We start from the raw sequence: 17,388 nt of genomic DNA, 5'->3' as shown, positions 1-17,388 counted from the left end.
GCCTTTTGAGGCGCATTCAGCTGTCAATTGCGTTGTGAGGTATTCCTTGTAAAAACATGAATGATAGTAATTTGCGCAGTATCATTCAATGACATTTATTTCTGGAAGTTTAATCAGAAATATTTGTTTCAAGCGAGAAAATAATTTGGGACGTTGAGTCCCTGCGTTTTAGAGTCGATCTCGCTTCTTCGCCTCGACGCTCGGAGTCCGCACATTTAGATCCTGTCTCGCACTTTTTGCGCCCTCAGCCGCACGACGAGCTGCACTTCGAGTTCTCGCTCGCGATATCATACCTGCCGCGAAGCGTTCGCTAGTTCCGGTATCTCATGGCGGTTGAGTGCAGTGAAGTGGTTCATTATTTCTAACGCCTGACGTCAACGCATCTACATACAAGCTGTACAGTGGGATTAGTAAGAAGAGCAGGGTTGCGCCCGACGCCGAACACTATGCGAACGCGACAGTCATACTCTTGTCGCGTTCTCTGATAGCATGCAGTTCCCGCCCGACGTCGGTTGACCGCAGACTCTTAGCGGTTAAAGGAAGGACCGCAAGTGTACCCCTTCAGTGCGGTTAAGATGCTAATAGTGCGTAGAAATTCAACATCCCCACACTATTCTCTGTCATGGCACATATTCCGCATGAAGCAGGGCGGTAATGCTCTACATGGCGCCCTTAAAGCCGGTGTTCACTTCAAGTCGTATAAAACGTTTGTGGTTTATGAAGATTTAACGTCCCAAAACGACTCAGGCTATGAGGAACGCCGTAGTGAAGGACTGCGGAAATTTCGACCACTTGGGGTTCTTTAGCTTGCACTGAAATCGCACAGAATACGGGCCTCGGGCATTTCACCTCCACCTAAATTCGACCGGCGCGGCCGGGATCGATCCCGCGTCTTTCGGGTCAGCAGTTGAGCGCCATAAGCACTGAGCCACCGTGGCGGCTCGGTTGTTAACGCTCAAAAAACTTTCAAAAACAACCTAAACAGCAATGTTCATCAATGAACACCCGTTTTTTCCACCGCGCCAGTCTCTTCAGCATTCATTCTTGATGATTGTTTGGACGATTGTGCCTTGTTTTACGTGTCACTCATTGTAACATACCGCCACGCTGTAATGCCCTCTGGGAGCAATGTATGACCATGAATAAATAAATGAATAAATAAAGGGAAGCGGCAGACTCCAAGGAACGATGACACATGCCGAGCATGCAATCCATTCCTCAACCATCACTACAAGCGTGCTTTGCCCAACTATCTCAAGTAATGCGGAGAAGCACTTCTTACGCTCTACGAATGGTAGTCATGCTTCGAGATGAGAACGACGGTTGCTTTGTCCTCAATCGCATGGATATTCCTGCCTGCCATGGCTAACGGAACAAAAAAAAAGAGTTCAAAGAAAAACTATGCTGACCGGGAAATTTGAAGGTCAATAGGGAAGGCTTTTTCTGGGCAGCGGACGTAGTTAGAATCGTGAAGATGTTTAGCACAGCCCGTGAGCAGGGGGAGGGTGGCATTGTAGGAGTGGGAGCGAAATAGATAAAAATGCAAAAATACTTGTTGCACAAGCCCGCGCAGTAAGCAGGAAAGAGGTAAAAATTAGTGTTTACAGCGCGGTGATACTAAGCATAGAGAATAAATAAATGAACGATACGAGACAGCGCAAACTTCACAAGGACACAGAAAGGAACGGCGAGACACTGGGACTTTCTGCCTCCTTCGTGATGTTTGTGCTATGTTGCTTCTTGGTGAACAGCCAACTAGCCCAAGAAGTGTTATTCAAACGAACGATGGGTTTGTTCAAAAGTAAGTTAACCTAGTATGCAGCTCCAAAGGCAAAGAACGGTTTGCACAAGGTAACGACTCTTATTTAATTTTGACTCATACGAAAAAGAGAAGGGTTAATGTCAACCGTCTTGCCAGGTGGTCGATAGCTTCGCCAGTCACGTTTGGGTAAACTACTGAAAGAACGGCTGTCTTGCCTCAACTCGATCCTGGTATTATTTATTATTTATTTATTTAATTGATTTATAGATAATGCGATCTAGTACAGATCATAGCAGGGTGGGGGAGAAAAAACAAAATACAACCATATCAACACACTCAAATTCATAACATTTGCAGGCACTTTTCAAACATCAGCAAAGAATTATGATTAACAGTTTCGCTATTCAGTTTGTTTATTTCAGTAATTGTCCTCGGAAAAAAAAGAATATTTAAAGCAGTTATTTCGCTCGTTCAAATGGGTTATTGTTAGTGCATGCCTTTGTCTCGTGTTATAACCTGAGGAGTAAGCAAAATAATTAGAAGTATTATCTTTATAATGATTTTTATAAACTGGCTGTCTAGCACTAAGTCGCATTAAAGTTCAATCTCCCCCTCCTCAATGCCACACAATGTGCGCTGAGTACTTCGTCGCCGCTGTCGTACTAGCGAATTCAGGGCGTTTTTTCGCCTCTCTAGTGCTGCCACACGCTGCTTACTGACCGCGCTATCTGCCTCAAAGCGCCGACTGGCCCTGACGTATTGCTGTTTGCGTCGACAAACCGCTTGTGTCGGGAGTCGAAAGACTCAACACCTGTTCGATAAACCGTGCATGGTTGCCCATATATCCCGAGGGACAAATGGACCGCAGATGAGCGAAAATTTTGTGACAGCTGGGCTGAAGCCTGCTTTACTGTGTCAGAGAGCAATTTGTCTTTTATGAGAAAGAAAATAATCGTAGCAGCTAGGGTGATCAAAAAGACCCACTAGAAAAGCAACATGAGACACGTTCACGGAAAGCAACCGTCAACGACAGCGTTCTCTGCTTTAGACAAACCTGGCTTCTGAAGGTATGGCCTTTGAGTACGCATCAAAGCGAAACCGCCAATCGCGCCATCTACGAACGTTGTTTTGGATAGAATGGTTTATTTTAGTTTAGTCCTAAAAAAAGCGCATCTATTATCAGTGTGCGTATTCATAAACAAAGAAGAAGCACATAGAAATAGTGAAAAAAATCGCACCCCAAATTTTCACCTAATAGTTTTGTGCACCAAAACGTGCGTGGATGTGCACTAACTGCGCGATTCGGGCGAATGGGTGCAGAATGATCGTTTAGCATCACGTGAAGACACGACAACACGAACACATACCACAAGCGCCGACTCGCAAACGGATTTTTTTGATTCGGAGAACGTTACTGATGTGCTTTCGTTTCCTGAACAACAACAGCAACAAATTACAAAACAAAACGCAACTCATCATCCTCAGTGATGACAAAAGCCACAAACAGCCCCGCTGAGGTGCGAGCATGAAGCGACGAAGCAAGACATCTTTGACGGATAAATAGTTGACTTTTTTATCATTCAGGATTATAGAGATGGATCAGTTACTCAAAGGTCTGTGTCATGGTGAATATGGAAGGCTTCCGAAATTTCATATCTCAGTTGGTCTTTATGCTTGCCGAAGATGACGGTGTTTGAAAACTCAGGAGTGCATGAAATATTGCTCCAATGAAAGGCACGATTGCAATCAACCAATCAATCATTTTTTCGTGTATCTGACGCAGTTTTGTCGTTATTTTGACCGACTGAGTTAGGACTTCAGATTAGGCAGTGAGAATACGCTTGCACTCATCGCAGGTTTAAATAAGAGCCGGCAAAAAGCCCACTCAGTAGAATATGACCTACGCGGTCTACGTGAGATTGCCCGTCCACAGAAAATGCAGTGTTTGGTGGTGAAACACACAGGAAAAGTCATTCAAAGACTAATGTTGCAATCGTCAAAAAAAAAAAAAAACGCGGATGCAGCGCGGAATCATATGCAAAAGTACCACATGTATCTCAACCCGCACGGCCATCTTCCTTTAAGATCCGCAAATGAGAATCCGTGTTTTTCACAAGGCCGCTGTGCGCATGCGCGCCACATCTCCTCCAGCTAGACTGGTTGAAAAGAAAACCGCCAGCTCCCACTGTGCATGCGCAGTTCACGTTAGTTACAGACGCATGCGACAGATGGCGACAGCTGTCAAGCACACGCCATGTCGCAGATGCAGCTTGCTGCTCGTGGAAGCAGGTCGCGCCTGCGTCTCCCACGCGCGTTTGTTTTCAACCAGTAGGAGACGAATCTTCGCCATTTACCAGAGGGCGCCACATATTGTAAAGAAAGTCAAATTTGCCGATTAGAGCTGTAGGCACAGGGCGTGCAGCAGTCGATTGTTTTCCGATTTTCTCTGGGCATAGCCGGTTTCCTGTTCCGCCTGAGGCGGACTGATCCTCTTTATTAGTTCCCTTGCCCCCTCTCACTGCATATATCCACACTTGTATATTCCTTTTTATTTCTTTTTCGACGCTATCGACACATTCGTCGCAAAACAGTGGGGATGAAAAGGGGCCGACAAAACGGAAATGGGGAAATTGATTATGGAGGACGTCGGCGGTTGTTCACCTCGTAACAGACGCGTCCGCATAGTGTGCATTGCCCGGGTGACGGCGACTGCTTTTTTACGCGTCGCTGGTCGCCCGACCGAGCGACGCCCCGGGAAGCGCCCGAGCAACGGCGCCTGGAGAGGAGGCGCGTATGAGGGCGCTTCACTGCGTAGCATCGTCGGCGATGGTAAAATTTTTTGCCCACTGCTGCGCCCTCGTAGGGTTGTTTGCTCACAGAACGCTTACGCCGACCGATATTGCGCGATAGTTTCACAGCTCACTGATCGGACCCAAACCACGGCTTTCCTACTCTTCTTTGTGCAAAACATCTGCAGAGTGCAATATCAGGAAGTAATCTTCGGTCACGTAAGGATGCGGGCTAGCGTCACAGGCTCCACCTATCTGTTCCGGCCCTTCCAGCCCACCGTTACAAAACTTTCTTTAGGAAGACTATAAACTGTCTATATAACTGTGTTTATAAAGTCCATGCACTTTAAATAGGCAAATCCTGTAGGCAATACAAATCCTATAGACAGTATATAGACAATTTATAGACTTATGGCCATACACATTTGGTAGACTTTTGTCTATAGACAGTACATAGACGATGAATAGACAAAAGGAAATATCTACGAAGGAAATGGGGTCTAAAAGAAGTCTATAGACAGTCTGTGCACCATTTTATAACGGCAAGCTTCCCCTCGCCCATGCGCCAACCTGAAGAATTGCTTCTTACAATGCCCGCTGGTACTATCTGCACCGTTCTTCTCTAAGCTTCTCCCCACCTACTGGAGTGCGAGGCCAGAATCGGCTTGGCTTTAGTCGGCTACAGCTCGAGAACGAAGCAGCAATTGTCTATAATACAAAATGCGTCAGCGGCTTCGACCTATAATCATGACGTCCCGATTAACAGCCTTGCGCCTTCCGGTCACTCGCGATGGCGTGCTAGCTGGTGCAAAGCGGTTGTGTCTGACTGTCGAGGAGCAGCTGACCTCTGGGCTCCAAGCGATAGACATCGCGGACACTGAACCAGTCTTCTACAATAAAATGATCTATTTGTACTGGTGACCGCGGCTATTTTCATTGCTTTAAGTTCCAAAACAAATATGTACGAGAGCTCCTTGACTTGGGGTAGACTACAGTCAATTTACATGCCATGCAACCGCAGCAAACTGAACCTTCGGCTTATTATTCTAAAGAAGAAAAAAGTGCCCATCCCTGGTGACTGATACGTCCGGGCTAATGCGAGTTAGCTTGTCTGCTACAAACATTGACTTTTGCACCCTAAACAGGACTAGCAATACGAACAGGCTGTTAGCGCTAAAACGCCCCTTATCTAGCTTTAACTGAAATATTTGTAATCAGAGTCTGATGTTGGAAGTAAGCGGCCTTTCCATTTTTCCCATTCGCGTGAGCTCTGGCTACATTTGCGTCCTAATGGTACTTTTAAGAGAGAGCACTTGAAGAAATAGTGAAAGCGGTGTTCCCAAAACCCACCTTGAACATCTTCCGAAGACAAGTGCACGTTAAGAGTTCGAACCAGCGCACCAAAGTGGCCCCCTCAGTTTTCATGCCAGTTACAAGCTAGCCCAGTAGTACAGTAAATACGAACGGTGCTATTTTCGTCTGTATTGAGAAGAGTGGTTATAATAAGCCTTGCCGGCGGATAAACAATTACCGCTGTGGTTGGGTTTTTTTCACAACGAAGAAGCAGTTAAGCATAATTACTTAAAGTCTGTATATTAACAGAAAACTGGTAATTCATTCCTAGAAAATAAAAATCACCAAAAAACTGAAAACTTAAATAAACAGCGAAATAAGTCCGTCGAAATTGAAAAAATAAATTCCAACACCAGTTATTAGTCCACAGAGAACTCCATAGGCATAAGCTCGACGTATTCTGCTCTACAGTCTCGCCGCTATAGGAAATACAAGCGTCTATATAAGTAAAATTATATTTTTAATTATTATTACTCCTATTGCTATGCTCATTTTCATGGGAAACTTTTTATAAACTGCCAGTGCCTGATATCGTGTATACCATATTGTACAACTGCTGGCATCAACGATTGCCATTAAAAGCATTGCAAAGACAGTTTGGGCATCAGATCGATATTGATTTTTATCAAACAAATATCAAGCTAGTCTTTTTTGCCTTTGGCTTTGGTAACCTTCGAGCTCCTGTGCCCATTTCCAAGTCGTGACGAGCAAGCGCTGCGACGTTAAGTTAGCTTTCCTGCACACACTACCAATCGTGATGCCATTTCCCTGGTGGACCTTGCGCCACAATGAACAACATAAGTACGACATATGAGCGTATCCTGTCAAAAACCACAAAGTAAAAATGAAAACAACAGCAAAATCGACACCAAGGCGGTAAATGAGCGACATTTTCACTCCTCTATTGCATTTTTTCTTGCCCCCAAAGATTAAGAGTATCAGTGCGCGTTTACAATGCCTCTGGAAAAAAAAAAAGGTTTTCGCACATCTCTGGAGATATTTCGTAGTGTGACACGTGGGATCCCGCAAGGACAACGCGAGATATGCACCCCAAGAGGGCAAGTCACCACAACTAGGGCGCATCGCGTATCACAAGGATGCCTCTGCCAGCCGTAGCACGGCGCCCTACCCTCAACAATACGCTGACCCACCCAGAAGTGCACATTCCGGCACTCACCTGTGTGTGGAGACGGCGGCCTTCGAAGGCAAACTCTTCTTTTCCAAACGAACAAAAAAGAGCGCCCTTCCTTTTTTTTTTCCCCACAGTGCTCGAGATAAAGAGGAGAGAGGCCGGTGGTACGGCAGCAGAAGGCTGACCTGGCCGGACTTTCTCAGGACAGACGAAGAACAAGAGGACGGCGCCACGAGCCGAATAACGAACACAGCCCTTCGAAGATTGGCTTTGGAGAAAGCTCAATAGGACGACGACGTTTGCGAATTTGGACGCACGAGGAACGGGCCAGCGAGCAGGCTGCAGCGGACGAGACAGGAGAAAAGACAGCAGTGGCCGCTCGCGAGGTGAACAAAGGCTAAAGTCTGGGGGCCGCGCAAACAACTGGATTCCTCGGCCTCCCGCTGACGTGGTTTGGCCGGGCGTGCTCAGCGGGCGCTCACTCCAAGTCCACGACCCGCCGCCGCCGAGGCCCGCGCGCACTTCGCGGCTGCAGCCGGCGGGCAGAACGCCCCGCTGCTTCCTCGCGGCGGTCGGCGGAGGAGGAGGCAGAAGCCGAACTTGAAACCTTATATCATCACGGGCGAGGAGGACGGACAAGCCTTGGCAAGGGCGAAATGCAAAAGGGAGGGAGCAAGACGGAACCGACGGCGGCGCTAGAACGAGAGCGACCGGACGACGGTCGCGCCGAATGACCTCACGCGCAGCCCCGTCACTTCCGCTCATTCGCATTGCAGGAGAAGCGGTGCGCTGGGCGAATTCCTGAAACGGCCATAATCGGAGCATTCCTGAGCGCCAGTGCGGGGCACATGGGCGATTGATGCGATAAGAGGGGCTGGCGTGCGGGGGGTCCGGAGATGCACTCGTTATGTTATACCCGCCGAAGAGGCACCTTTGAATGCGTCGGATCACTGATAAAAATGTGCGAATTAAGATGAGCAGAGTGCGCGAAACATGGAGATGTGACGCAACCGATGACGTCGAAGAACGTGTACGAATCGATGTGCAAGCCGGCGCTGTGCCACGGAGAAAGGAAGTCGCAGCGAAGGAGAGAGAACGCCGTGCGTGTGATACGCGGAGAACCAGCTTGTCTAACTCGAGGAAATGGCTGAGCAATACATTGTTTGAGGCGAGCGCCGAGATTTGAAGAGTATAAATAAACGTGCGCGCATAATAAAAATGCTCTCTTAACGGCGTGAAACACGTTTTTGAGCTCAGTTGAGGGCTATTGGCTGCTATTGTTTGGGGGCCTGAGGCTTTGTCAAGCTGTCATCACGACGACTTTCTTCTGCTCTGCTCCCTCATCCTATATATACATTGAGAGTAAATAAACATTATTATTATTATTATTATTATTATTATTATTATTATTAAACATAACTGAACTGAGACGCAGAGCAGAACGCAGGAAAAGTTACCCCGTTTTGCTTCATTAACATTGGCCAGCCAGGAACCGTGAAACAAGTAAGCTGCATGGGAAAACCGGTGGTTTGTTGGTAGCGGAAGTAAAAAAAAATGCTAAATGCAGGAAACTCGTACTTATGTCGTATTCGGCGTGAGTTCAGGTTGTTGCGAGCTACATGTAGGATTAGCCCTGCGTATTCTGCCGGTAATTTCACCGCGCACCGAAGCGGCACTTAAGTGTTAAATAAGGTCCTCAGATCAGGCACATACGTGAAACGTGACTGATGTACGCAGGCACACATAACAGTCAATAGTCAACTCCTGCTGTCACCATCTGGTATCCTGATCATAGCCCTGGAGGAAATTTAAAAGAAGGCGTGAACCCTCCTTTCTACATGACTTATTACCGCGCGGGTAGACAATGTCCCGAAAGGAACTTGAGGAAAGCAAACAACACACGCCTTTCCGCGTTGTACACTGGACAGCACATAAGAAAATGCTCTACATCACCGCACACACCACATGTGGAACACAGCGGAGACGGTGTCAGGCCCGTCTTATACATACACGCAGGGGTGCGAGCAGAGCTTGTGCGAAGTAGCGTCGCTTGGGATCTTTTTATCCCATAGTCCCACATGGCTTGTCGGGTGAACTCCACAGGGGCCGAGCCTCATTTCTCTGAAGGGTGCCTCTTCTTGATGGACTACCTGACAGCTCTTTATGGGCGAGGCTGTCCGCATTCTCCAATTGACGTACTTTAGAGCGGGCTCACAAAAAGAAAGAAAAAGAAATTTCCTGCCCCGCCACTTGGCTCCGACAGAGAGCGCAAAATTACCGAGGGTGGTGCATATGCATTGCGGGCCCCGTCCTTTGCATAATCTGTATTGGAGCAAGAAAAAGTTCACGTCATTTCGAGACACTGCAGCCAGGATTCGTCATTGGAACAAGAAAGTAGATCGACTGTTTCTGACAGAGCTTGGCGGCGTTCATTTCAAAGCGCCCTCATGCTGCGTTTCCGCTTGATAGTATTTGTAATTCAGATACACGGGAAGAGGAAAAATGTGTCGCATTCATGTTAACCGCACCGATTTATGACCTGAGCTGTTTCACCTGTATTTCTGCCGCTATTGCAACTCGCGTGATTCACAGAACAGCACATGTCTGCAGCTCCCGAGATTTCTACTTCGTTCACACTGCTCTGAAGTATCTTTTGTCATCACGTGACAGATTTTAGCGTCATGCACGCTCCACGCTGATTCGCGCGACGAACGATGGTGATTCCCTCATACAGCAAACGATCTAGACCTTGGCCGGGTACAACGTGGCCGACTTTTTAGCTTCTCGGAACCGTAAGGCACGAAACGTGGAAGGGTTTGGAGTGGTGCTTCCTGCAGTTAGCATGTTCTTCCAGCGCGAAAGACAAAAGTTAAGGTCATACTCGTTGCTACCGACGAGTAATATTATGGTAGTGCCATTAGCAAAACAGGAGGGACAGACAGGGCTGGAACCGCGCGAGCACCAGATGCGCGTTCGACGCGGAGACAGGTTACGAATGATTCAGAAAGTTCGCCTTCGTTTGCTCATGTGGTGGAAGCCTGGAAACACAATAGTAGGTGCGATTAGCAATCTGGAAGGCTTACACCACTTGGCGACCGCGCTGATCGATGTGCCTCGCAAGTCGCGACTACTTAAGTGCCAGCAGCTCTCTGCACCCCCCCCCCCCCCTCTCTCTCTCCTGTGCTTTGCCATAGATGTTCAGTTTAAAGACAACGCGTAACTGGTTCCCACATTCACTTGTAGTCGCCAGATTAGGCTGAAAAGCAGCAGTGAATCTCAATTCTCGATTATCCTCCAGGAAGTACATGATCAAAACGAAAATGAAAATTGGTTTTTGAGCAAAGGAAATAGCGCAGTAGTTGTGTCACATATCACGGTCCCGTTGTGGAGGGCTCTGGAATAATTTCGACCACCTGGGGATCTTTAACGTGCACTGACATCGCACAGCACACGGGCGCCTTATCGTTTTTCCTCCATAAAAACGCAGCCGCCACGGTCGGGTTCGAACCAGGGAACACCGGATCAGCAGCCGAGCGCCCTACCCACTTAGCCACCACGGCGGGTCACGTACAATAAAAAAAAAATCTAGAGAACCGCGTCAAAAATATCACTAAATATTTTGTAGTTTTTTTCGTAATGGCAGAATTTTCTGTTGTTTTGGGACATTTTCTGCAGCGTTTTTCTGTTGTCTGTGGTCCTCTAGTAGTTCTGTAGCACTTTTATGTAGTGAATGCACAAAATTTTGCTCTTAATTACTACTAAAATTTCTTTTGTTACTACAAGTTCTCGTCAAAAACCCCACAGGAAGTCTGTGGTGTGCGCATGAACACACGTTCATGCGCACACACGAACACAAACGTGCACACACCCACACATGGACACACGCGCACACACGAACACACACACACACATGCACACACACACGGACACACGCGCACGCTAACACACGCACACATACACACACACGTTCACGCGCACACACGAACACAGACGCGCACCCCCCCACACACACACACATTGATACATGTAGCTGAAAGACGCCAACAGTTACAGAAACCATGGAGCATAGGGAATGTATTTTTTTTTGTGGTGTGGATCAGAGGGAGATCATGCGTCTAAACACTTCAGCGCTTAGAGATAATTCCTTAGAAGGCACAACAAAAAACACCTACAAGCTGCAGGTGGGGCGCGAACTCTATGACTTCTGAAATTCAGTCCCGTGTTCTACCAATTGAGCTGCGGTGACGGCTGTCCACTCTTGCGTACTTGAAACAAACAAACAAACAAACAAACAAACAAACAAACAAAACCGACAGATAGACAGACACAGGCGGACGGACAGACAACAGCTCAAACAAGCAACAAACACATAACATACGAGAAACACAACGAACAAATTTTGCCACCAGATACGATAAGACTGTCCATTAATATTTTTTCATTACATAATATGGTTTCTTCACATCACCAAGTTCCCTTGTCATCATTTTTCTGTGTTTTCTATAGTGTTATATCCAACTGATCTTTCAATTTTGTTGTCATTATATTACGCTGCTATGCGTGTATTGTGTTACATTAGCAAATTTTGGAATACTGCGAAATGCTACAGCATTCATGTATGTCTATGGGGACGGCAGGCCTTTGCCAGATGTTGCAAGGCGCCTTTAGCCTGTCCTCCTTCGATTTTGCAGCCTGTGTAAGTACTGACAAAAATTAAATAAAGGATGAAATAAAAAGGAAAAGGAAAAAATAAAGGAAAAATAAAGAAGGGAAGGAAGAAAGAAAGAAAGAGGGAAAGAAAGAAAGAGAGAAAGAAGCGAAGAAAGAAAGGAAGAAAGGAAGAAAGAAGCGAAGAAAGAAAGGATGAAAGAAAGAAAGGAAGAAAGAAAGAAAGAAAGAAAGAAAGAAAGAAAGAAAGAAAGAAAGAAAGAAAGAAAGAAAGAAAGAAAGAAAGAAAATCCTGCTGGGGTGTGCATGGCTAGCTGATACGGGAAGCTTTCGTGCGCCATAGCAAGTTTGAAGAAGAAAGCAGTTTAGAACAACAGGAGTGAGAAGGAAAAGGCAGAAACTTTGTTCTTGGTTAACGGTAAGCGAGGAACACCACAGCATCAGACCATGAAACCGTTGAAAAATGATGACACAAGCGGCGGCGTGTTTTTACATGCTGCGATGTGCTGGAAGGAACTGGGACTGTAGTGCGCCGGCGAACGCGAACAACCGAGAAATGCCAAGGCTACTCAGTGTCGAGGAGAAACAATATGGCGCGACATATTGCCGCATAGTGGAGGGGCCCGGCGCCAAATAAAGTATCGGTGGAAGACCATGCTACGAGCCTCTTCCTCTGCGTGCATCGGTCTGGTATGCGAGATATTACGCTCAACAAACAGAACAATTAAGGAAGGAAGGGACGAAGAATTTGCGGAAACAGATTAGATGAAGGCGTACTATTATTCTGGATACTATTATTTCGATGTTACTATACCGATGCTTCAGATGAAGCTGGCACACTCTTCATACCTTTAGGTGGACGTCACGGTGGTGGTCCAATTGCACAGGTTCGTCGCGTACGGTCAACATCGAACGTGGTGATATATTTATGATAGAAAACGTGTAAGGACTCGAGTACTGATACCTTAGGAGTGCAGAGACTCATTTCGACGGAGTTCTCAACCTAAGCCGCAGTGTACTACACCAGGTGTCTCAAGAAAGACGTTCAGAAATTTTCAAAAATAGGCTTTTTGGGGTAAAAATATGGCGTTTGGGGCACAATATTACCAGTGTTGGCGGACAACAGAACACCAGTTAATCTTCTTAAGTAGTAAGCTGGTTAACTAACTTTTAATAGCTAAGTTTATAAATTTTAGATTTAGGTGCCTATTGTAATTAGAGATTTCTAGTCGGTCGTTAGTAATAGCCATATCAGTTTTTTTAGAATATTGAAAACTCGATTATCCTTGGCGCTGTGCATGAATAAAGTTTGGCTCCACCATGCCAAAATACATGCATACAGGCAAAGCAAACCTTTCCAGTGCATGTAACTAGTTAAAAAAGCCAAGTTATGTCCAGCCACAGCGGCAAGGCTAATCGCGTTTTCAAAATTATGAAAACTGTAATGGCTATCTCCAACGACCTGCCACAAATGTCTGTTCGCAACTGGACGCCTATGTCTACTATTTAAAAAGTCAATTATTAAAAAGTAAACAGCTTGCTGTTTAAGAAGATTCACCGCCTTTCTGGTGTCTGCCAACACTGGTAATACTATCCCGCGAAAGCCATATTTTTACCCCAAAAACCTATTGTTGAAAACTTTTGACAGTATTCTTTTGAAACACCTGGTGTATGCGTCACCGCCCATTCTCAATCGGCCTCCAACGGTGAGCACAGTTCACAGCGTCTGAGTAACGGTGCAACAGTTGCAGGGAGTGTTGCACTTCGGATGTCAATTGGACACCAAGAAGGTTGCGGACAGCACTCCGCGGCAAGAAAAAAAGCTCCGCAGCCTTGTTTCCCAGAGCGGGTTAAAGTATAGAATTCCTGCCTTACACGGTCATGTAAGTGCGTGCGGAAAACAAAGAGAGCCCTTGCAACACGTGGAGGCCGAAATGCGAGAAGCTCAGACAGCGCAGAATGCGGAGGTGCTCACCAACCAATTCTATACATGCGTCAAGAGTCGACTGTGATGGCGTCAGATATCCCCATGTTGCTACCTTGGTGTACATGTGGGAATAAGTGGTTTTAACTGGACTTTGCGGCCATTTTTTCTTACTTCTCTTTCTTCCGTGGGCAGGTCGTGATGACGTCACAAGGTAACGTTACCTGCCTCGACAAATCAGTGAATTTTGTAACACGCCGCCATTTTTAAGGAATGCCGGATCTAATGTTATCGCACTAAAAAAATATTACCTGTGCTGCTGCCAGTCTTGAATACGTTACAGAAAATAAGTAACCGATTCCAATTACTCCATCTGAATTGTAACCGATTACAGTGGTGAATTACCGCCCCAGAAAAGTAACTTAATAAATACAGAACAGGAATCCGATTACTTCTGCGTTCCTTTTCTTCGAACGTTACCGTCATAACACAAACTCACTCAAACTACAAAACTTGCGCGATTTGTTTGATGTTTTTTTTTTACGCTTTGGTATATTTAAACGAGAGTTGTTGTTCAAAATAATTGTCATCGCTGATTTTGCAACGTTTCCTCGTGATGACATCAGTCGCTCCACTGAACACTTTCGATGCAAGCGCTGTAGGGCAAGACGTTATGCACTAACTGAAAGTTTCGCAAAGCTTTGATGCCAGTTTCTACGACCTCTATGAAGCGCCGCGTTTCGTTCCGAGCAGTTTATGCGTGTACTTTAATTCTACCTAGAATTCACAGCGATCACCTTCGGTGATCAGTTTTAGGTGCACAAGTCTGAATATCTATAGGTTCCTCAGTTGCTCCAGTGCTGTTCGAGGTGTACCTGCCAGCAATGGACCAAATTATTTAAAAAAAACATCTTATTGGCGTACATGTGAGGAAGGTGTATCGCTGTGTGGACGATTGCTTTGCGTTCTTACAAGAGATGCAACGTGACAGCATGGCGACTACCAGTATTGAAATCCTACGCATCTACAACACATCGCCAGGTGGACTTACCTGCCAGTTTCCTGTTGACAACGCGATACAGTTTTTAGATGTCCTCGTCAAGTTACAGATGTACTAGCCCATGCCCAAGAACAGTGCACTACCTTTCGATAGCCCTTATTGTAAGCTGATAAACGAGATAAATGAGAGAAAATGAGCTGGCAGCTCTCAGTAAATCTTGCCCGCACCTTTTGTGTCAAAGCTTTGATGACCATGTGGCTCGCCTGTTTAGTGCTGCCTATCCAAGTAAATTTCTTTCCAGCACTTGTCAAAGCCTGCTCTAAAAAACAACAGACGCAATGAACCAAAGCATGAACCGAACTGCCGGGTTATTCGCCAGTTCCACAGGTTGTCGCACAATGTTAAGGAGATGACAAATATTTATCACATATACGTGGTTTTCTCTGCCCCGTACAAGTTTGGCGAGGTCTGGGCAATGCTTGGTGATCGAAAGCACAAATCATGGTCTAAGAAGCACGTCACCAAGTGCACAAAACGCAAGAGCAAACTTAGGTATAAGATGCCTCTCGCATGGAATACTCTTTAAATTGGACAAACCAGACGAAGCTATTGAGATACGGCCTAAGAACACAACTTGAGCGTAAAAAAGAAATCTGGCAGTTTCTTGGCATGCCATTGTAAAGGCTGTGATTGTAAACGCTCTTAAACTAAGCCAAGTTTCTTCAATTCGCCAAAAACAAACTGCAGCGAGAGATTATTCAAGCTTTTTTTATTTCTAAAGAGAGAGAGAATTGTATCAGCACACCCTCGGTGTCACTCCTTCATTAAGCGCTGCGATTTCTGGATGAACACATGGTCTTTTTTTAAAAGGTGAATCCTGCTGTCTTTTCTGCGATCTTCATGTGGTGATTACCCTTTGTGTGGGGTCGTCTATTATGTTTTTTGACACTGCTTTGCTTTGAATGGTTTTCACTGTCTACACTGGTTCCTAGTTTTCGCATTTTCTCTTTTTCTCTTTTGAGGCAGCCTGGCTAAGAGGTTTAGCTCATTCTTTGATAAACACACGTTATTTCTTGTTAATACAAGGTTATAAGCAGTTTTTTCGATTTTTGTTTTTTTGCTGTTTAGAACTATGGCGTGTGCTGTTGATAACCATGCACGGAGAAATAAGGTTTATCGCTTGATCGTGTGACAGATGTTGTGCACGGGTGATGGTTGTACCTAAATATTACGTCCCTTTGAAGCTAAATAAATCAGTTGGTAGTGAGTTCCCGTCTTGTACGTATTCCTTCTCATCGTCCACGCTACTTGCCGCTGTTTCTGACAGTGCTAAGAAAAAGCAGTTTTTTTTATTACAATTAATTAGGTAGGCACGACCACTGCAAGAAGCATCCACAGAAGGAACAAAGACCGGAAGAAGCGCAACAGATCAGGAACCCATGCGCACTTTCGTGTGCTGCTGTACCGTTTGACGCAATCGCATCGTGACGCACTCTTAACCAAGCAGCCTTTTTTAGAAAGAAGAAAATGATTATAAGTAATCGGTTACAGAAAAAACAGTAACTGAATTTCTCCAAAATGTTACCGTTCGAGAAAAGCAATCAGTTGATTACAATATCACACAAAAATGTAAAGAATTAAAAGTAATCGATTACAAGTAATCAGTTCCGGACAACTCTGGCTGCAGCACCGTCACGACCTAGACATCACAAATACATTTAACATTTGCGCTCAATGTCTCGCATTGTTTAGCGACATTCAAGTACGCACTTATGTCAGTAAAGTATGAGGAATAATTGAAACCAGGTGCTCCTTGGTTGGGGTTTCCAAAATACCAAGCACTATAGCTGCTAGTGGCACTTCCGCAGGACTAGGCTGGTGTGATGTGTGTGTGTGGGGAGGGGCGCTCATTGCTCACTGCAAATGGCGAGGCGACCCTGCTGGACCACTCAATAAGAAGTTGAATTTGGGTAACACTTTGGAGGAACTATTATTCTTAAATTAATATTCCAGTTATTTCATTTTAGCAGTTTTACAAGATGATTAAGCGCTAGTTGACCTCCAATTGTCTTCAGTGCGCTATCGCAATTCTATCTGCTCATCGTGATGTGCCACGAATGAACTCACTCTTCTACGTGACGTCACAGTCACTTATATCTTCTTTTTTTTTTTGTTCGCAAGTGTACGCCTGGCAGGTTCCCGAGCGCGCCAGTACTTTTCAACCATGAATAGCAAACGCAGGGGAAAAGTTATTAGACACCTTTAGCATACCGTGCTACCGTCAGCGTTATCGGAGTACCGGAAGCTTGCCCACCTCTATTGCGCATGCACAGTTCGCCTCGAGAGCGCCAGGCGGCGCCAAGTAACCGGCAGCTGCACGCACGCTTGCCGCATCGGGACTAATCAGCGCGTGCTCACGGGCAGCGGGAGGGAACCCGGTACTGCGTTAACGGCAACACGGTGTGCTAAAGATGCCTACTGAAGTGAGGTGGTGACCGCTGTGCAACGTCTCACGGAGGAAAGAAGACCGAAGGGGGAGAAAGCGAGAGACCCCGTCGGATCGATGATAACATGTGACTCACTCCTTGTCCTTGCATCAGCTGGATTCTCCGGGTAATTTGAACGCGCCATGCCGCGTCTCGCAACACGAATGATGCGACAAATCCGCGGCAAAAAAAAAAAAAGAAAGCGATCTGTTTTGTGGGCGCCATCCACCACAGGACAGGAGGCACACTGCTCGCTTCAGCCCTTACTTTTTAC

At 46.0% G+C, this 17,388-nt stretch overlaps 1 protein-coding gene across 2 annotated transcripts in view; it reads right to left on the bottom strand.

The window, feature by feature from the left end:
- LOC144094892 (uncharacterized) overlaps window positions 1-17,388 on the bottom strand; it is a 55,786-nt gene that overhangs the window by 11,896 nt on the left and 26,502 nt on the right. The window contains exon 1 of one of the 2 annotated variants that reach the window (XM_077628760.1): window positions 7,082-8,027. The exons of the other annotated variant lie outside the window; for it this stretch is intronic. Coding sequence (XP_077484886.1) covers window positions 7,082-7,861 — 780 coding nt within the window. The 5' untranslated portion in view covers window positions 7,862-8,027. Of the gene's footprint in view, window positions 1-7,081; window positions 8,028-17,388 lie in introns of those variants that run through there. 2 annotated transcript variants of the gene reach the window in all.

The sequence above is a fragment of the Amblyomma americanum genome, chromosome 6, assembly GCF_052857255.1.
Source record: "Amblyomma americanum isolate KBUSLIRL-KWMA chromosome 6, ASM5285725v1, whole genome shotgun sequence".
In the NCBI taxonomy this organism is placed as follows: domain Eukaryota; kingdom Metazoa; phylum Arthropoda; class Arachnida; order Ixodida; family Ixodidae; genus Amblyomma; species Amblyomma americanum.
This window is presented reverse-complemented; position numbering and strand designations above follow the sequence as displayed.